Consider the following 21,371-nt stretch of genomic DNA (forward strand, 5'->3'; position numbering starts at 1 on the left):
TAAATTCTATAGATTTTTTAATTTAAATTTATTTAACTGTTTGAATTTTTTTATTTTTAAGTTTGCGTAATTTGTTAGTAAATTTAATATATAATATTATTTGTTATCGTTTTTAAAAAATTTATTTATGAACATATGTTCTAATTTTGAAGAACATTTAATTCGAGCCACGTGTAAATTCGTTAAAAAAAAAAGATACATTCGGAAAAATAAAAAAACCGAATTTTCCCTCTCTAGTTTAATGAGTGTTACGAGGGTTCGGGTTATCAGTTTTCAACCGGATCCGATAACTCTTGGGCTTTTTGAATGGGCCTTTTCCATCTTCAATGCTGTGGTTCGCTTAGGATGACGTCACCCGTGGCAGTTTCCAGGGGTGAACTGTCCGGCTCAAGTAGCCGGTCCATTCCTTGACGGTGGAATGAACCAGCGATGTTTCGCAGAGTCGTGAAGGAAGCCTCGAACACCTAGACGACGGCCACCGGCGCTGGATGAAGTGCCCGTCGGCCACGTGCCTTTGGCCTGCCGCTCCTCCCTCTCACCGTGTCACCGCAGCTCTCGTCCTCAACCTCCCGTCTCCCGCTTTCTACACCGGTGGATCCGATGGCTCCATCGTCTGGTGGAGCCTCGCTGCCCTTCCCGAGATCCGACCCGTGGCCTTGCTCTGCGGACACGCTTCGACCATTTCCGATCTATCCCCTTGCTCGTCCTCCGAGTTCGATCTGCACGGCCCCAAAGCGCTGCTGAGTGCCTGCGCCGATGGCGTGCTCTGTGTCTGGACCGCTGCGAGCGGCCGATGCCGTCGCAGGAGAAAGCTTCCGCCTTGGGCAGGGTCTCCTTCTCTTGTATCGCCACTACCTTCGTCTCCGCGGTACGCGTGCATCATCTGCACATCTCCCGACTCTGTTGGTCACCACGCGCCCGAAGGCTCGAGGTGTGCTGTGGTCATAGTCGATTCTTGGTCTCTGAACGTGCTTCGGACCGTCTTCCACGGAAGCTTGCCAATTGGTCCTGTGAAGTCGATGATGGTGATTCCGTTGTCGGATGATGGAGGACAGAAGAGGCACGATGCGATCTTGGTTGACGGGCATGGAAAGACAAAATTTTTTAGGGTTTCCGAGAAAGAACACGACGGTGAAGAAACCACATCCCCTCAAAGAGACTCATCTTCCGATGCCACTGCATCTATCTCCGGAAGGAGTTTTCAGGACGAACCAAACGCCGTAGCGGTGGCAGTTTCCATCGATGGGAAAATTTTGGCACTTATATGGGCGGATTACTGTGTGTTCAAGTTGGTTAAAGATGGTGCCACCTTAGGTGAGATCCATTTAGCTGGTAGCTCCCTCCTCAATGAATACTCTTCTAAGAAGTCACTACTGATTGGAGGTATGTTTCTCAGAGAAGAAGATGAACAAAATCCGTCAGAGCCTGAGGATTTGGCTGATGGGTTTACCAGGAGATTTTTTGCTTGGAGCAATACCGGGGCAGGAGTGGTATATATGGTTTCGATCTCAGATGCTACATTCAAGTTTCAGCTTCTGTGTGAAATTCCAGCAAACCCTAACATTCTCGACGAGAATAAATCTGTCCATTTCTGTCAATTAAATCAATGTCTAGTTCGTGCAGAATCTTTATGCTTCAGAGTTGGTGGTTCTTTAGTATGGAAACCTGTGATTACAAATTGGTGCATTACAAAATCAGAAGGAATGGTAGATGGTAGACCATATGCTACAGAAATGCTTGGCGAAGGCAGTTTTTCTGTTGAACCAGCATTTGCATGCATGAATGCGGTGGAAGAAGGCGCAGAGAAAAACATCCAGGATAGTTACCTCGGATACTCCAGTGGTTCATCTGGCAAGTACGGTGATGGTAGCAGTGATTTCTTTGGAGTGAATAATGCTGTCTCGTCTTCAATGGTCCTTTCTGAAGACTTATATGGCCCATATGCTGTAGTTTATGGTTTCTATAATGGTCAGATAGAAATATGCCAATTTGTAAATGTGTTTCATGAGGAGAATTCTTGTTCTGGAAGGTCAAATAATTCCAATTATTTGCAAATTTCTGATCGTGTATTTGATGGGCACACAGGTGCCGTTCTTGGTTTGGCTGCACATCGTATGGCTCCATATTCAGAGGAGCTTACTTTTCACAATGTTTTGATTTCTGGAAGTATGGACTGCACAACTCGAATATGGAATATGGATACAGGTAACCTTATTTTAGTAATGCATCATCATGTAGCTCCTATTAGGCAAATTATATTGCCACCAACTTGGACCTGTCATCCTTGGAATAATTGCTTCCTGTCTGTTGGAGAAGATTGTTATGTAGCTCTTGTTTCACTGGAGACTTTGAGAGTTGAAAGAATGTTTCCTGGGCATCCCAGTTATCCATCTATGGTTGCATGGGACAGCACAAAAGGATATATAGCATGCCTGTGTAGGAACCTTCAGTCACTATCAGATGCTGTCAGTGTTTTATATCTTTGGGATGTGAAAACAGGTGTTCGAGAGCGGATTATCAGGGGGACAGCATCTCAATCAATGTTTGATCATTTCTGCAAAGGCATCCATAAAAACTCTATTACTGGAACCATTTTAGGTGGTACAACTTCAGCATCTTCGCTGCATCTTTCAGCTCCTAAAGATGCAATAATTTCACTATCCAATGTAAAACCAGAGGCTGGTGCAATCTTGTCTAAAACTGTTAAATCTCATAGGAGTATGGATTCTTTCGACAGCAATACTAATCAGCTAGAGAACACCAAGGCAAGGAAGCCAATTTTGATGCGCACTCCAAACACATGTGATGTTGATCACGATTTAGCTAGAGATATCTCTACAAGCCAAACAAAATCACAAAGAGCTAGTAGAAAGAAGCATCCTGTGAAATGTTCTTGTCCATTCCCTGGTATTGCGGTGTTGAAATTTGATCTTTCTTCTCTTATGTTTCCTCTCTCTATACAAAACAGTGATAAGCAAATAAATGTTCAAGTTTCTGAAAATGATATCACTGAGCCAGGTGGTCGTCACAAATCTTCTACTTTTAATTCTCAAGGACCTGATAGCAGACTTATAAAAGGGTCACTTGAAGGACATATACTTAGATTCAGTTTATGTTTTCTACATCTATGGGATGTTGATGATGAATTAGACAAAGTACTAGAAGATGAAATGCACATTTGTAAACCAGAAGGTTGTCGTATAGGTGCTGGAGTGATAGGTGATAGAGGATCCCTAACACTGATGTTCCCTGGCTTATGCAGTACTCTCAAGGTAATTGCTTCAGATTAGCACTTTTATTAGCTTCTTAGTTTTACTTTTATTAACTTGTCTGAGTTAGCTTTCTCTTTTTCAGCTTTGGAAGTCCTCACATGAGTTCTCTGCAATGAGATCTTTAACAATAGTATCTCTTGCACAGCGCATGATCACTATATTGCATACTTGTGCAACAGCTAGCAGGTTTGTTTTCTTTTGTCTGCTATGAAAATTTTCTTTGAAGATGTTATACGTTCAGGTATTTGTGTTGGGCTATGCTATCATTAGATCATCAAGCTAATTATTGACTTGATGAATCAAATATTATCTATGACATGTGAAACTAGAGGACAATGACCTTAAGATTTCTTAATATTCTATTATAACAGAAGGTATAAATGTATTGTCTCACTAGATATGCACCACCATGTACCATGTATCTACATGAAGATTTTGAAAGGCTCTATACTGTTTCTGTGTGGCATGTTTGTTGAAAAACCTAGTTGAGAGGAATAAAATTGCATTATGTTAATCAAAAGACAAGTAGACATCTCTTTCACCCATGAAACATTGAATTAACACCTAGTTGTGAGAGTGAATATCATTATAAGTTTAAAGAGAACCGCTATTGGACTCTAACATAACATCTAATGATTAAGTATTTAACATGGAATATTAATTCTAACATTCCCCTTAATGGTTCTAAAATGTGGTCGTCTAGGTCATATGTGGCCACCTTGATCCATTGGAAGTAGATCACATATAAATTACACATAGCTTATGCAACCTACATTATGCAGATAAAAATCTTGGCTTATTTTGGATCATTTAAATTGAACTAGATTGACTTACAAACTTAAGCTAGCATATTTGGTAGCATATAACTCATAAGTTTCAACTTGTTTTATAAGTGATGGACACTTTATTTTATTGCGATGGACACTTTAGATATTATTATATATTGTTTATTAAATGATTGACATATATTTTTTATATGAAATTTATAAATTGAATGTGTTGATTAATAAGCTTTAGAGTCATTATGATTAAAGGAATTAATCCACACGGCCTTAGGTAATCCTTCTATTTATATTTCAATATTATTATGAATATGGAATATTAAAAATGGACCCTTGTATCTTACACATTTATATATGAGCCCAATTATCTTATGACATTCTCCCTTTAGCTAGTTCAATTATATTAAAAAAACCTATGTTATTATAAATATATTCAATTTCAAGCCCTCTTAGCTATTTGGTTTGCAAATTTGCTAACTAATCATTATAACTAACAAAAGATACGACAATCTTGCATTTTTTTTCTCCAATGAAGTGAGATTAATATTTATATTGTTTATTTATTTTGAAAAATGAGATTCAAGGCTATACGCTTCTTAGGTTGATTGTCACAATAAAACTTTATTGGCTTTATTAGGGTTTATACCTATTCTGCTATCAAATACATTCTTATATTGTGAGATATAAATATCTCCCTCAAAAGGAGTCATCTCTATGTTAAGGAATTATCTGAGATTAGCCAAACCTATTTCAATTTCAATACTATTGTTAGGCCCTAAGGCATTGACATCACTACTTATTGCCTCTTGAACTCATCTTGTACTCCGAGCATAAGACACGGAGTTTCATCCAATCAATAGAGGAAACTAAGTAAATATGTTAAGTGGGTTGGATATTTCTCTAGAAATACACTTTTGTCCTAAATATTAACTTGGTGTGGATGATAAAAATATTTTGATGCATTGAGCCATGTAATGGTCAAATTACACACAATGAACACCGCCAATGATAAGATTTGATTGTTGGCATAAATATGTCTCTGATGTTCGAGATGGGGATCACTATGATCTTTGATTTTTTGATTTGAGATCAATTTTGCTTGCTCATTGTGACAAGATATTGATTGGATCGTATCATAGATTCACATGTGTCACTCAGTCAAGGCAACTAAATAACACGTGTCTATCATTGATTCTCCATGAGCCTAGAAAGTCATTAGCACATACTTTGTTTTGGGTTTACCTGGGATTAATTAAAGCCATAACTAAATCTTAGTAGTTGTAAATTGATTTTAAGATGTCACCGTGTGACAAGGCCAAAAATGCATCACATATAGCTAAATTATTATTTAAAGAGATTTTTAGACTGTATGAGATTTAATTTAAGTTATGTTTGCTTTCCATCCATGTACTAATAGACCAAGGTCATTCATCATAGTTTAGGAAATTTAGTTAGATGTTTAGTTGGCAAAGAATAGGTATTTAGGATTCTATTTTGGCACTTGGTGAATTTGCTTATAACAATTTAGAAATCAGACTACTAATTGAAGTATATTTGAAGTCGTGTATAGGTCCAAAGTTTAACCTATTAATATGATTCTTTTACCTACCACTTCCCATTTATGAGTCAATTGAGAACTTGTCGAGTCAATTGAGAACTTGTCGAGTCATTTGAGAACTTTGTTGAGTATATAGATTCACTTTGATATCAGGAACATTGCACGAACTTTGTTGAGTCATTTGAGAACTTTGCTGAGTATATAGATTTATTTTGATGTTAGGAACATTGCACTGAGTAATGAAGCTTATGAAATTCAAGACATTATAAATTTAAGGAATATTATGTGCTTGTCATACCTGCCCTAAATGCTTTCCAAAAATTATATTCAAAAAGCTTTATATTCATTTCTCTAGACCCTTTATGATTGTGTGGAACATTATGTTAGGGTTGCAAGGTTGTAAATAAAGTCCCACATTGAAAACACATGGGTATACTTATAAGGGAAAGATTTCTCCATTGGTATGAGACCTTTTGGGTAAAATCCAAAAATAAAACCATGAGAACTTAAGTCCAAAGTGAACAATATCATACCATTATGGAGATATCTAAATTCCTTTTGTCTTAACAATTGGTATCAGAGCCCGAACTGTTAGAAGGTCTAATCGTCGACTGTGCACAAGAGCTATGGTCTAATTGAGCCATGTGAGTAGAATATTGACCTCGAACAAAGGAAGTGGAGGCTCTCGTGTCTGGATCAAGAGGACCAAACACCATGCAGGAAGTTCGTGTAAAGTAGAAACCCTAGTTGCAACTAGGCAAGAAAGACCTAGTAAATCAGTTGGACTAAGGGGCAAAGAAGTCCTAGTAGGTCGGTGGATCAAGGGGCAGGAAGACCTAATAGGTCGGTTGGACCGAGGGGTAGAAAGACATGATGGATCAAGGATCGAACATCAAACGGATAGACTTTCTGCTTGAGAAGGCTATGGTCCTTCGTTTGAGAGAGAGAGAGAGGGGGGGATTGTTGGGGTTGCAAGGTTACAAACAAAGTCCTACTAGGAAAGATCATGAGCTTATAAGAGAAAGATATCTCCATTGGTATGAGATCTTTTGGGTAAGGCCTAAAAACAAAACCATGAGGGCTTAGATCCGAAGTGAATAATATCATACTATTGTAGAGATATATAAATTCCTTCGGTCTTAACACATTAGTACTAATGCATATGTTCATTTCTATGTATCCTAAACATTAGTCTAATTTTCAATATTAAGGACTTACTTTTATGCTAAGGACTTTTGAATCTTTTCAATTGGTTTGCTTTTATATCACACTCCTACAGTGTAATTCCTGCACTTTTATCAGTGACATAATCCACTCTTTAGATTGAGTGTGTGTATTATGGACACTCTGACAGTGGGATTGATGAATTATTGAGGATGAGGCTGATGAGCAATCACCATGCTCCCTAATTACTTGAAAAACAAATGGAGAATTAGTCACCCAAACTATCTACAATGGCATCTCCACTTCGCACATATGTGCAGTGCCATAGATTCTGATTTGGAAAGTCAAGTTCTTTTTGATGGAGGAGAATGATGTAAAAAAGAACCAAAATACAGAATAATTGAATTTAGATTTGAGTTATTGATAATTAGTCTATTTTGGTTTAAGGGATTATCTACTGACTAGGAAAAAGAATCATATTATATGTTAGAATTGCTAACGATGAAAAATATGCTTTATTAATTTAGAGTGAAAGTATAGCATGTGTTGGAAACTTGGAATTATATGCTTGTACTTGACTACTCGATAAAAGCTAATAGAATAAAGAAACAAGAGCTGCATTATCTTATTCTCACTGTTTCTGGAGGAGAAATACAATTCGAGACACTATCCAAGCCCTTGTCTACTATTCCATCCAATTTGTATAGATCATATGTATAAGTAAGAGCAGTGACAAGTATGGGTTTCAGAATGGAGTTTTAAACATTGCTTACAAGGATAGATCTGTCACTCATTCAATAATTTTCCCTGTCAAAACACATTTAGTTCTGATGTTAAACCATACTGTGGCATGAAATAATGGTGATTTTTAAAGCATTTGCCTCCTTGCAGTGCATTGGCAGCATTTTATACACGAAACTTTGCAGAGAAAGTTCCGGAAATAAAGCCTCCTTTACTCCAGGTTGCGTAGTATGCTAATGGTTTGCATCTTCTCTATCTATTTTTTTTTCTTAAAATATAGTGAGCTCCTAAGTCTTATATGTCTTTGATTTATTCTAAATAGCTTACTAATCTATTACTATATCAGTAATTGAATATATGATCTCGTAAATGGGAGAATGAATTGTCATCTTATTGGCAATGATCTGATATACCAAATAGAACAGTGAAACCATATATTTTAAACTTCTATTGATGAGCAGATTGAATCATCGCTTATTTTCATCTGTCTATTTACGGTATTCATTTTCCATGGTGGGAATCATTTCTTGTTAAGATTTTCACTAGTTTTTTTTGTCTGTTGGAATGACATTGTTGATTGTTATTGTTTCACAAATATTTGGAAATCCTGTTGTAGGCTTTCTACACTTGATTTTGGAACTAAATATACTTCAATTCCAGCTTTTAGTAAGCTTTTGGCAAGATCCCAGTGAGCATGTACGCATGGCTGCACGTTCTCTGTTCCATTGTGCCGCACCACGGGCTGCACCACATCCTTTGTGCTGTCAGAAAACAACAGATCCTGAAAGTACAAGTTCTGCTTTTATTTCAAGTGTTAATAATGAACACTCGAGTGGCTACTTAGACAGATCTGCCCAAATTTTTACAAGTGTTGAATCTGAAATAGCCTCCATAATTTCATGGCTGGAATCTTTTGAATTTCAAGAATGGACTTTGTGGATCAGAGGAACAAATCAGGATGCAATTGCCTCAAACATTGTAGTTGCAGGAGCTTTAGTTGTCTGGTACCCCATCATAGTGAAGAATACTCTTCCCAAGCTGGTTGTTAATCAACTACTGAAGTTGGTTATGTCAGCAAATGATAGATACAGTTCAACGGCGGCGGAGCTCCTTGCAGAAGGAATGGAGAATACGTGGCAATTGTGTCTAGGGCATGAAATTCCTCATCTTATTGGAGATATATTTTTCCAAATTGAATGTCTAAGTGGTTCTCCAGCTAAAAATACAATACAGAATACTGCCGTAGCTGTTACTATCAGGGAGGCTTTGGTTGAAATTCTTTTACCAAGCTTAGCAATGGCTGATGTTTTAGGCTATTTGAATGTAATAGAAAGACAAATATGGGCTACTTCATCAGATTCTCCTGTTCATATTGTATCAATTAAGACTCTCATCCGAGTAGTTCGTGGCTCTCCAAAGCTCTTAGCTCCATATCTTGATAAGGTACAAAAAACAATTTGTTTGAATGTGAAAGGTTTCCTTTTTAATGCATCTCTGTTCCTTTGGCATTACATCAATTATAATTTCTTTGAGACAGCCATACGGACCAGAATGTAGTTGTAATGATAACAGTTATGTTTTTGAGCTTGGTGTGGCAACAAAACTTCGCTAACAAAATGCATCTCGTGTCTACCCTTTGCTAAAGTGATTTATGTTTAATGGACGTCACTGTATTCACTTGCAGATGGCTTTTTGTACATCAGCTTCTTATATACCCCAATACATAATTTATGTTCGGGTTCCATTTTTTCATTTTTTTTACATCTTAATTATTCAATATGGAAGCAACCAATTTCACTCTTAAATTATATGAAAGAGCAATTTCACAGATCAAATGGTACTTGGCTTGGTTCTCTCTACTTTTCTCTGGAGGTGTAAAGCATTCAAAGACATTTTAGAACCTAGAAAAAAAATTAAGATGATGATATTTTAGAAATTAAAAATTCAGATATTGAATAATTCCAAATCAAATTTTAGGAGCCTCAAATGGCTGAGTCTTTTTGGTTTGTTTAGACCAAAGAACTCTTATTGGGACAGCTATTTTGTATATTGTGGGAAACATTGCTAAACTGGCATTGATTGGATAGGCTTTATTATTTATCTTTCTTGTCTCACATAAATGATTTGACTTTATTGTAATTATGCTCGCATTTATCATTTTCACAAAGAAAATTTTAGAATTGTCTTTTAAATTGTACGCATCCCTGCAGTCTTTTCATACTAATCCATTTAACTTTACCTATTTTCTATAAAACTAAATAGTTTATTTGCTGGTACAGTTATCGCTACTAGATCTTAACTAGTGACAAATTGCAGGTAGTGCACCATATTCTACAAACTATGGACCCTGGAAACTTGGTCATGCGTAAGGCATGTTTCAGTAGCGCCATGATTGCTCTAAGAGAAGTTTCTCGTGTATTTCCAATGGTTTCTTTAAATGAAACATCCACTCGACTAGCTGTTGGAGATGCTATTGGAGATATTAGCACTTCAGCTATTCGAGTATATGATATAGAAAGGTATACCAATGATGATATAAATTAAGTTAAAGGTATACCAATGATGGTATAAATTAAGTTGGATTTGTGTGTACAAATGTTGTTTCTTGCTGTTATTTTCCAACTCCATCTTCTTTTGCTAGGTTTTTATAGTTTAATTTTAATTAATTAAGATACTTCTTTGTTAAAAAGTTATGGATTGAAATGTTCCTCCTTTTATAAATGTAATCATTTCAATTTATGAAAGTTTAGCCCTGTACTTGTTGGCATAGTTTGGACTACCAATTGAAGCAGTAACTACTGTAACTGCCTATTAAGCTTTGAAGAGGACCTTTCACAACATAAAAATATAATACTATATGTATGCTGAGCTTTTGCCTGACTTGCAGACAGTCAAACCTCACTAATTGATTCACTGAACAGACTTAAAATAGATGTGACAGGCCCTTTTACTATCAGGAGCAATGGAGAAGCATGGCATATTTAGTAATATCATTTCAATTAGATTGAAGAATGTAAACATACCAAACATTTGTGAACAAACTCGGAACTTTAGTCAATATGAACTTGTTTACAAAAAAACTTGAACACCGTGTTTACAGTTCAAAGATGATGAAGCTTAGCCTTCTTGTAAACAGATCTTTTAAACTTTAGGCAAATACAGAAAAAAAAAGAATCATTGCTGGATTGAATCTAGGGATCGAGTTGTAGCGGGATTATTGTTCTTCTTGGAGCTTTGGGTCTTCTGTTCCTTGCTTTGTTATCTTGAACATTCTGTAACTTCCATTTTTTTCTTTCATTGTAGTGTTTCAAAAATAAAGGTTTTGGATGCTAGTGGACCACCAGGACTCCCAAGTTTGCTTGAAGAATCATCAAACTCAAGAATTACCACGGTCATCACAGCTTTGACCTTTTCACCTGATGGAGAGGTACTTTTATCTTTATCTTAATGCCTTTTGCACCCTTATTCATGCCTATGTAGTATTTCCTTGCTTTCTGCTGGAAGTAAAATTGTTTGGTGCATTGATTTGCAGCTGTAATTGATCTCCAGCTTGTAAAACCGTGTCTGGCAGCTTCTTGCTTTGTGGCACTTCTGTTTTAAAACTTTAGAAGAACATTCATTATGCCGGTTCATTTGTATCCAGTTTTTTGTCTTTAAGTTTGACCTTTTAGTCTTGATCCAATGCGTTGCATTATGCTGGTTAGTAGAAGTTGACAATAATTCTGACGCATGAGCAGTATAAACTAAAACTGCATTTCATATATCATCTTTTGTTTGTGTTACATACGTTTATGAATGCCACATCTCTCTTCCTGGCTAAATGAGACTATGAATAGACAGACCTAGGATCGTTTCATTGTGATTCTTGTAACCAAAATTTATAGATACTCTTAATTTATTAGGTATTTCCTTTGCCCGCCTTTTGGGCTTAATATACTCTATAAATCTGTAAAACCATGATTCTGCAATATTTTCTGAGTCTCAAGATTGCTTGTAACTTGTTGCTGGTCTGACATTGTTTTGTGCTGATCCAGGGATTAGTTGCATTTTCTTCTAACGGATTGATGATCAGATGGTGGTCTCTTGGTACAGCATGGTGGGAAAAACTGAGCAGAAGTCTCGTTCCTGTCCAGTGCACCAAGCTCATATTTGTTCCTCCAGAAGGATTTTCACCCAACTCTTCTCGCTCAAGCATGATTTCCAGCTTTCTCGGTTTCCCTAAACAGAATTCTCAGGTATATTTATCTAAAGGATATCTTCAAATATAACTGAAGAATGCGTTCGATAATTTTTCAAGTTCCAATTGTCATAAGTTGCTCTGGACTTGCTGTTGCCTGTGTTGAATTGCTGAAGGAAATGGTTCCAAATCTGTTAATTTCATATTTTCACAAGTTTTTAAAGTTTGGAGTGAATCATGTAAAAGGTGTAAGGAGATCAAACAAAACTCTAGATAATATATTAAATGATTAATTTGAATATTGCTAGTGATACAATATTGCATAGAGCTCAACTAAATGTAGCTCACCCCAAATATTTCAGACAAACACCTTAATGTTTGGTTATTAATAATGACATGGTAACGGTATGGTCTGAACTCTGAATAGCATGATACGACTCGTGTAACCAACATCAAATAGTTCAGATATGTACAAGTTCTTGTTTTATTTCATTTGTCGGACAAAGAAGATATAAATGCAGCATTTTTTATGAATGTGATCCATTTGCAGGATGAGATGCAAGAGCCAGATGATGCAGACTTGCTAAAGCCATTGATTCACAGCCTTGACCTTTCATACCGTCTTCAGTGGGTTAATCCAAGGAAGGTTGGGCTTATCCGGCATGGCCATGAGTTGGGAACATTTCAGCTGTGAGTTAAATCTCATTCGAATGATAAAAAAATGCCAATAATAATGAATCAGGTGCACGAGAACTTTGCCCTCCCAAGATTGTTTCACAACTTTTTTCCACGGTGATAAATTTTTGTAGTTTAGTATGTTAATTGAGTAAATTCCTTTATTTTAAGGTGTGTTAAGGATACAGATTTGTACCCCATGAATATTATTGTGTTAAGGATACACATTTTGTGTTCATTTTAACCAAAAGAAGAAATATGCAAATGGGTATAGATGAGTGGTTGTATAAAATAATATATAGATTTTACAATTTTTGTATGATTTAAAGTTGATCGATGTGATATATAATCTTATTGCTATAAATTGTGTTTTGATACAACTGAATCACACTCATTTGTTCCAAGAGTTTGCAGTGGAGAAAGATGATTCATTACCTTCACAGGCTTTGTGACAAGAGGCAGCAGCAAATGCCTCAGTTCAACAGGATTCTCAATTGTGCATGGCAAAACTCTCATTTGTTCTTAGTAGGCAAGGAAACAACTTGAGTAACTGCATCCGTCGAACAACCCTGTCGATTGGAAACATTTAGTGCATTGACAATGCAGAAATTGCCAAGGGATGAAACCATGTCGCATTTGATGAATGGTCTACACAGAAGGCAACTGGCTCTGAGCAACTTCAACAAGTTTCCAATATTCATGGACTCATTCCCACCAAAAAGTAACTCAGCCCTAAATGATTTTGCAATCAGGCGACTAAGTGCCATACCCTTGCGGCTCAGTAGTAATTGTTCTTGCCTCCGGTGATGCCTCATCAGTCGATATGACTCCCACTACCGGCGAAGGAATCAGAAGTCTGACAGATCCAGTCGCTGCGAGTGGAGGTTAAAAGAGAGAGGCCGGCTATCCATGGGGCCAAGGACGGATCCGATTTCCTAGTGTGGAATTTGATGAAGAAGTGTGAGGGTGAGGGGGGGACTGGTAATCAGTCTGTTGCATAGAGCAGCTACATTGGTCCCCTTACACCTACAATTCTGGATCAAGTAACTCAAATCTTTCACTGGATTCCACTGCCCTCCATTGGCAATAACCATCCATCTCAATTATTGAATCTCAAGTCTGACTCATCTTTCATTCCTATATCTACACATGGATTGGATTATAGTAGAAGTATAAAAATATTTTCAAATTAAAAATAAATTATATATATAGTATAAGTATATAAAAGGAATTCCCTTAATTCATCTATTGGTTAAATCTGAAGTACAATTACGTTGTAATTGCTATAATTACATGCTTGTGATGGAAATAAAGAAAATAATTTTGCATCTAGTAAATAAAGAAAAATATTTAGGGGTGTTAAAAATGAATCTCATTCGTCAATTCGATCCGAGTTAACTTGAAAAAAATTAGGTTCAAGTTAGGAATTTTCGAGTTCGGGTCATATTCGTGTTAGGGGTTTTTGTGTTGGTCTAATTTTGGATCGGTTTCGAGTCGAGTTCGGGTTGACCTAAATTTAGGATTTAAGATTTTTTTAGATTAAATTAAATTTTATTTTAAAAATTAAGATATATACATAAATAACATAATGTAGTATAATAATTATTAAATATTAAGATAAAAGTGAAAAATTATAAAAAAAATAAAAAAAAAAACAAATTGGATGGGTTGGACGGAATATTTGGATTATTTGGATTAGGATTTAAGTTTAAATTTTTCGTATTAAATTGAACTCACTCAACCCATCTAAATTGACATCCCTAAAAATATTATCAAATATTTATCTCACACTACCTCCTTTTACTTTAATAAATGAATTTTTTTTTTGTCTAAAAAAAATCTCAATGGAAAATAATTAATTTTTTCCCATTCAAATAGCACTCATTTACTTGAATAAAAAACTTATAAAATTATATATGAAACTCTATGAAAGTAAAATTATCTATTGTATTATTATTTTATTAATTTATTTTTTTTTAAAAAAAAAAATAAGTTCTATATAAATAAATTAAAAAATAGAATAAAAATGATGATTGAAGTGGGTGGGAGTGAGGGACAAGGGAGGCCCACATGAAGGGGGGTGGAGAGGCATCAAATGGGGAGAAAGGGAAAGGAGCATGTGCGATGTTTCCAAAATAATATTAGAAAAGATCAAAATAATAATAATAATAATAAATAAATAAATAAATAATTTATTTCATTAGGAAAATAATTCTGTTTTTTTTCTTTCTCTTTGGCTGGCTCTTTTTCTTCCAAAGGAAACGGAAGAGAACTCTTTCCATCCTTTATTTATTTATTAGTTATTAATAAATCTTTCACAAATTTGGCATTAATCTTTTTCATTTTCTTTCAATTTACCAAGTAATCGAGAGATAAATTCTTAATTTCTATTTCAATGTTGAGAAGATAGATGAAAATGAAAAGAAAATACACAATTTCAACTTCTCTCGGCATTTCGTTTGATACTCGAGCAAGATAGAGGATGACTCTAAACGAGACTCCAAGAGTCAATTGCAATCACTATACTTAATTTGTCTCATCATATTATAGTTAAAAGTCAATTCCGAATCTTAACACCTCCGAAGTCAATCGTATCAATACAATCGATCTACCTAAACTAAGCTCAAAAGATTAACTATAATCCCACATCGTAAGTTTTTTAGGTCATCCTTTAAAACTCCATAACCATCCCCGAGCGTAAATATTTTTATAATATTATATACTTTTAATAAAATATAAAATAATGGTATTTTGTGTTATTATTTTTTAAAAAAAATAATTAAATAAATAAATAAAGCTTCTTCTCTCCCTCTCTTTCTCTCTCATCCTTTTTTTTTATTTCCTCCCTCCTCACTCCTCCAGAAATTGGAATATTCCTTCTTCCTCACGCTCACACTTCTCTTCTCTCCTCTCCTCTCTTCTCTTCTCTCGAGCTCGACGCTTTTAATGGTAGCTGGCTCTAGCTGCCGAGGCTGATGTCACCGCCTCTCGAGCATGACTACATAGGCCTCTCCGAGCTCCACTCTCCGGCCGCCGCCGTCGCCACCGCCGAGGATGGGGCGCTCAACCTGAAGGAGACGGAGCTAAGGCTCGGCCTCCCGGGATCCGGGTCCCGCGACCGGAGTGACTTGGCGGGGGGGCTCACCTTGGGCCTCATCCCCAAGTCCTTCGTCTCCGGCGCGAAGCGAGGGTTCTCCGACGCCATCGACGGGGCCGGCAAGTGGGGGTTCGCGGCCTTAGGGGGTAGATCTGAGGTGGATTCTGGAAAATGTGGCGCGTTGTTCTCCCCTAAGGGGGAGAACGGCGATGGGCAGCTGCCCGCTCTGGGAAATGCGGGCAAAGGCATGGACGCGGTGGCTAAGGCGACCGAGCATGAGAGAAAGTCTGCCGGAATGGTCGGGAATTCGACTGGGAATGAGCGTGGAGTCGCGCCTGCGGCAAAGTAAGTGTCTCGGATTTTTGCTACGGCTCTTATCTCGTCTGTCCTGTGTGATGGGTTCATTTGTTCAGAGAAGATTATTCTTTTTTGGTTTACATCCAGAAAAATACAATTGTCGTTTCCTATTAAATATATATTTAAGTGATTGCCCAGAGAAGCAATATGTGAAAGTACTGATGAGCTTAGTTATTCGCAGTTCTTCGCCGTAGATTTATTTTGTGATTTGCAGATAAGGTCCAAGTATCCCACCCAAAATAGTTGAGATTAAGATGGTTTGTTGTTATTGTTATTCTTTAACTTGAAAGGGTTGCTGTAATTTTTGTTTTTTTTTCTCGTTCATTTTCAAATATTTTCACTTGGTTTCTTTTAATTTTGCTGAGATACAAAATGATGAGGATGAACTCTTACAGGGCACAGGTGGTGGGTTGGCCACCAATTCGTAGTTATCGTAAGAACAGCATGGCTACAAATCCATCAAAGAACAAAGAAGATGCTGATGGGAAGCAAGGATCAGGATGCCTTTATGTTAAAGTCAGCATGGATGGAGCACCATACCTTAGGAAAGTTGATCTGAACATATACCAGAATTATAAGGAGTTCTCATTGGCACTAGAGAAAATGTTTAGCGGCTTCACTATTGGTGAGCTCTGGTTTTTTGTCCAATATTTCCGTACTCGTAAAACATTAATTCTTTTGTTACCTGTTCATTGTAATTGATCTCACTCTTCTTTAGATATGTTGATAAACATATTGTTTGAGTTCTTGCCAAAAGAAACTTTTCTTTCATGCTGTTTGATTTTTTTTAGATATAGTGGCTTGTTTTCATTACCTTTCCATGTTGTGATAGCTTGAAAGCAAAGTTATTTCTTAACTATTATATTTATATATTTTTTAACATCTTTTCTTCATTCTACTTTTACAGACCATAGATGAATGTAAATTGCCATTGAGAAGTTTGTGGTTGTCTTCTTATATGAAATACTGAAAATGCACATTGTATTTATGTGTATATTAGATTTAGGATCAATTCATGTAAAAGTCTCCCAAGCAATAATGCAATATTGCAAAATAATATTTATAACAGGCCCTGTGGGTTGATCATTGCATGGGTCAACTTTAATACCCCCGACAGGGTATCTAGTTCCTCCTTCCTTGGTCAATCTACTACTCTTGCCTACGGATTTCCACTTGATTGCAAAATTACTCATGCAATCTTTGATAGATTGACTAGATCACAAGTGTCTCATCTCGAGCTTCCCTATGAAATCTTAGGCCGTGACCAATCTAAATCCCACGGGTGCATTTCTATCCACCCAATCTTATTCTGTATGTATGTTTTTCTTGTCTGAAAGAGTTCAGAAACAATTATGGAACAACATGTGTTATACTTGTGGAAAACCATAATGTATGGGATTCTGATAGCTGAAGCAGAATCTGTATGCGCTTTTTGTTCTTGAATAGAAATCTTTACATACCATGATTGCTTGGTTTGGGGAGGAGTTTACTTGTTCTGTGTAATTTGTGGTTACTTCAGGCCAGTGTGATTCTCATGGAATACCAGGCCGAGATGGATTGACTGACTGCAAGTTGACTGATCTTCTAAGTGGATCAGAATATGTGCTCACATATGAGGACAAAGATGGTGATTGGATGCTTGTTGGGGATGTGCCATGGGAGTAAGTACTACAAAGTACCGATGGGTGACATTTTTTAGTCTTTTTTTATCTGATTTTTTTTAATCTTTGATTTAAAATTTCAGGATGTTCATCGACTCTTGCAGGAGGCTGAGGATAATGAAGGGATCAGATGCAATTGGACTTGGTGAGTACAAAAAACCATATGAAAGTAACCTGAACGGCCATTAAGTTTTCATAAGCCATTGAAATTTATTCCCATACATGAGATCGACCAACTTACTATGATATCTATGGCTAGACCAAGCAATAATACATCATAGTAGGCCTCCTTTTCACTTCAATAACAATAACTGTGTTTTATATATTGCTACACTTAGGTATTGTAGTTTGATATATTGTGTTTTAAATTTCACCATATATTTGGAAGCTTTTTTCTCTTTTGAGCATACATTTTATGCTTGATTCAGAATCCACTATTATTAGCCTTATTATCATTTTCCTTCTTTTAATGCATTGCCAAAGCATGTATAACTCTGTTCTACCAACTACAATGGAGTAAATAGTGGGCACTGATATTCCAGCAGTTTCAAGACTTCAAATTTAACATTATGTAGCATCACAAAAAACCCTGCTTGTGGCTTTGGTGTTATGGCAAGGATGAAAATGCATGTTTTAAACTAACCAAACATGAAACATTTCTTGCAGCTCCAAGGGCCATGGAGAAATGCAAGAACCGTAACTAGGTCTCTGGGTTGGACACTTCAATGAAAGGAAATGCACACCTGATCATGTCAGTAAGGCTCTCCTTGAGACCGAAAGGTCTAACAAGGTTATTGGCAAATTGTTATATATCTATTAAATTAGCTGGTTTGCTGCTTCTTTACATGTACCAAGACTCCGTTAGATAAGATTCTCTAGGGGAACTAAGCTTTCTATGATTGTGAATTCAGTATGTGTATGCACTGCAACTACTGTGTCTGTATGTGTAAACACTTGGCTTGGCTGTTTGGAATTGCTATAATTATATTTCCTGTTTGAAAATGTCGTTCACAAAGTCTTTTTCACTCATCTCTATCCTAGCTACCGAACAACAAAGGATAAATAGTTTGTATTCCATTTTATTGAGTTTTGCAAGCAGCTCTCTGGTCATGTAAAGGTCATCACTTCATAAATCATTCTCATAACTTTGTCTTGCTCCCTTGTGTATATGTGTATTAATTGATGCAGATATATCTGTCTCTTTGAAAAAGTGTTCTTCAGGTGGGTGTCTCATGGCTATGGCTACACTGTGTTTCTTATCCTGCAATTTTGATGATTCTTCCATTCGTGTTTTTTTTTTCTAACTCTCCTCAGTATTAGACATGTATGCTTTTTGGAGAAGCTGTGTTGGGTGAGAACCTGCATTCATTACCTATCTTTCTTAAGAACATCGATAAGATACTGTCAATGTAGCTCACGGGCTCCCAAACAATCATTAAATCTGGGAAAAAGCATAGGCAAATACTGATGGTGGCGGGTTCATTTTCCCTGGCAACATGGCTTTCCTTCTCCTGGGAATCAGGCTTCCTTCTAAGCAATGATGGTGCTTCACTCCACTTCCTTTACTCATGATGCCTCCTGTTGGTGCCATTTAAAGTACTGCAATATATTTAATACCACTAGAAAAATGGATACTTGATGCTCCTCATGCAAACATTTATCATCATACTATATGCTGCAGCGTTCTTAAACTTTGATGCTTCCTAGCACATTTGTGCTTCAACTAGACTTATTGTTTGTATATTAGTATGCTCCTTTTTCGAAAGTAAAAGAAAATTCCATATGTTGGCAGGTTGGATGGATTCTTTTTTAGAACATCGCTTCTGATATATTTTCAATCATGCTGGCACATCATGACAACTACTTTTTCCTTTACATGCTTCAGATATATTTATGCTGATTCTTCGTTGAACAGCACTTGTCAGATCATATAAAATGTTGCATGTTTTTAGCTGAAGCTTCTAAAAGAAGCAGCAGATAAAGATAAACACAGATGAGCAAGGAGACACTCAACACTATTTTTACTTTATAGTTTCTAATTATTATTCATTATTCTAATGATTCCTCCTGAACAAGCCTGGGAATATATGAAATGCCCCAAAACCACAAAATCATGAACAAGCTTGAACTGATGTGTCTTGTTGCTTGCTTCCATGTACAACCACAAACAAATAGATTAAGAGTCCCAGTTATTTCAAATTTGAATAAAACATATTTTAGCTTGAACAGGACCTATTGTTACATAAGATATTTTCTGGGAATATATTTACGTTATTTTTGCTCCTTGAAATTTTGTTGTCTTTCTTGAACATTCCTTGTCACAGATCATAGAAACTATCACAAAACCGTACTAACTAGATGAACCCCATTCTTGATACAGTCACTAGTGCTGTTACTATCTTCCATGTCATTTGTCCCTGTATTACTTTTGAGATATAGAAAAGGCTAACATTTTCAATCTCAAGGCTGCAGATCAACCAAACACATGAACACGGTTCATCGACTCACTACCTCTGTTTCTTTCCTCCATGTTATTTGTTATTTTATACCTTGAAATTATGCTGTCTTCCTTGAACGCCACTTTTGAGTAAGACATCTGCAAACCTCAGTCATTTCTTTCCTTTATCTGAAGCTTCTAAAAAAAGCTGCAGATTAACCAAAACACAGCTGAATGCCATTGATGCTCTCCAATGCATCAGAGAAGAAAAGCAAAAGATGATCCATCATCCACTATGACTGATGTTGATCGGTAAAATTGAATAGCAACTAGCAATTCATGGAAGACTCTCAGAGCACTGGATGCTGATGTATAGGAAAGTGATGTGGGGCAGTGACATAAGGCATGGTGCAACGAATGAGGGGCCCCAATGAACACCCTTTGTTTAATTAAAAGAGTGGCCATAAGGTGACTGATAGAATGCCACTACTGACAGCATCCTTGTCCCAGAAGCTATTTGGCTGACCCCTTGAGTTGATTTCATATACTCAAACATGATGAACTCAGTTTTAAGAACCCGAAACGATTATTTGCATGAACTTTTGAGGTTCCTGAAGCATTCAAGCATTGCGTTCCTAGGTAAGTAAATGTTTATCAATTGCTTAACAATATAATACCTACCTATGATTCCAATTGAGGTACAGTAAGATGGATCACAACCACCATCTCGAGGCGAAGCAGTAATCACACTGAAAAGGACAATGGTTATTCCTCATAAAAGAAGACTTCAAATGTTCTTGGCTGGCATTTTCCACTTTATAAAGGCTATCAATCACTTTTGCTCAAAAGCGATTGATAGATCTACATTGTTTAAACAGGTAATGTTTCACTATGAATGTCTTCTTAATGTTTTAGAAGTCTATACAGGTCTTCGAGTAGGTAATATATTACACTATTGAGGTTCTAAAAGTTCATATATGTTCTTGATTGGTATTTTCCTCTACATATTGTTCATCAAGTACTTCATCTAAATTTGGTGGGCCTACACCTCATGTAGTTCAAAACAGAACTATCCAATTCAATCCGTTGAACCGAGAACCAAGTCCCAACTGATGAGTTCAATTTCTTATACAATATTATTATTCGATTTATCTGAACTTTTGAAATGTCATGACTCATGGGCCTTAATGAGGAACAAAGGAACTCATTTGGTTCTAAAGAAATAACAAGTCCCCTGGTTTGTCAAGTGATGCACCAGGGATTCTACTCTGGAGCCTGGAGGTAAGTATCAACTGAGACAGTATCGAAAACTTATATTTAAGATCTCCAACAGGACTCGTGCCTACTCATGGAAGACAAAGTTAAAATGAGAGATAACTGGCTTGAGGATAATCATATTTGTGGGGCAGAAAACGATATTATTGGTCTTGAAGAACAAACAGAGATTCAG

At 36.5% G+C, this 21,371-nt stretch overlaps 2 protein-coding genes across 3 annotated transcripts; both read left to right on the plus strand.

The window, feature by feature from the left end:
* Positions 1-391: 391 nt before the first annotated feature.
* On the plus strand, positions 392-12,661 carry LOC122042996. 2 transcript variants are annotated; one of them, XM_042603420.1, is made up of 9 exons: positions 1,175-1,314; positions 1,397-3,272; positions 3,355-3,458; positions 7,668-7,737; positions 8,178-8,960; positions 9,834-10,036; positions 10,821-10,944; positions 11,552-11,752; positions 12,245-12,661. In XM_042603420.1, the coding sequence occupies exons 2-9, from the start codon at positions 1,497-1,499 to the stop codon at positions 12,386-12,388; spliced, it is 3,405 nt and encodes a 1,134-aa protein (XP_042459354.1). In that variant the 5' UTR covers positions 1,175-1,314; positions 1,397-1,496; the 3' UTR covers positions 12,389-12,661. The 2 variants fall into 2 exon arrangements, with proteins under 2 accessions (XP_042459353.1, XP_042459354.1); XM_042603419.1 differs by having other exon boundaries at positions 392-3,272.
* Positions 12,662-15,206: 2,545 nt separating this feature from the next.
* LOC122042998 (auxin-responsive protein IAA21-like) lies at positions 15,207-18,486 on the plus strand. The gene is made up of 5 exons (XM_042603421.1): positions 15,207-15,811; positions 16,219-16,448; positions 17,343-17,484; positions 17,568-17,629; positions 18,151-18,486. The coding sequence occupies exons 1-5, from the start codon at positions 15,345-15,347 to the stop codon at positions 18,186-18,188; spliced, it is 939 nt and encodes a 312-aa protein (XP_042459355.1). The 5' UTR covers positions 15,207-15,344; the 3' UTR covers positions 18,189-18,486.
* Positions 18,487-21,371: the final 2,885 nt, after the last annotated feature.

The sequence above is a fragment of the Zingiber officinale genome, chromosome 2A, assembly GCF_018446385.1.
Source record: "Zingiber officinale cultivar Zhangliang chromosome 2A, Zo_v1.1, whole genome shotgun sequence".
In the NCBI taxonomy this organism is placed as follows: Eukaryota; Viridiplantae; Streptophyta; class Magnoliopsida; order Zingiberales; family Zingiberaceae; genus Zingiber; species Zingiber officinale.

Excerpts from the sequence above, each read along its gene's own strand:
- LOC122042996 (XM_042603419.1), top strand. The coding sequence starts at position 489 with ATGAAGTGCCCGTCGGCCACGTGCCTTTGGCCTGCCGCTCCTCCCTCT. Across the intron at positions 10,037-10,820 it reads CGAGTATATGATATAGAAAG|TGTTTCAAAAATAAAGGTTT; the intron begins GTATACCAATGA and ends CTTTCATTGTAG. Across the intron at positions 10,945-11,551 it reads CCTTTTCACCTGATGGAGAG|GGATTAGTTGCATTTTCTTC; the intron begins GTACTTTTATCT and ends GTGCTGATCCAG.
- LOC122042998 (XM_042603421.1), top strand. The coding sequence starts at position 15,345 with ATGTCACCGCCTCTCGAGCATGACTACATAGGCCTCTCCGAGCTCCAC. Across the intron at positions 15,812-16,218 it reads GGAGTCGCGCCTGCGGCAAA|GGCACAGGTGGTGGGTTGGC; the intron begins GTAAGTGTCTCG and ends GAACTCTTACAG. Across the intron at positions 17,485-17,567 it reads GTTGGGGATGTGCCATGGGA|GATGTTCATCGACTCTTGCA; the intron begins GTAAGTACTACA and ends TTAAAATTTCAG.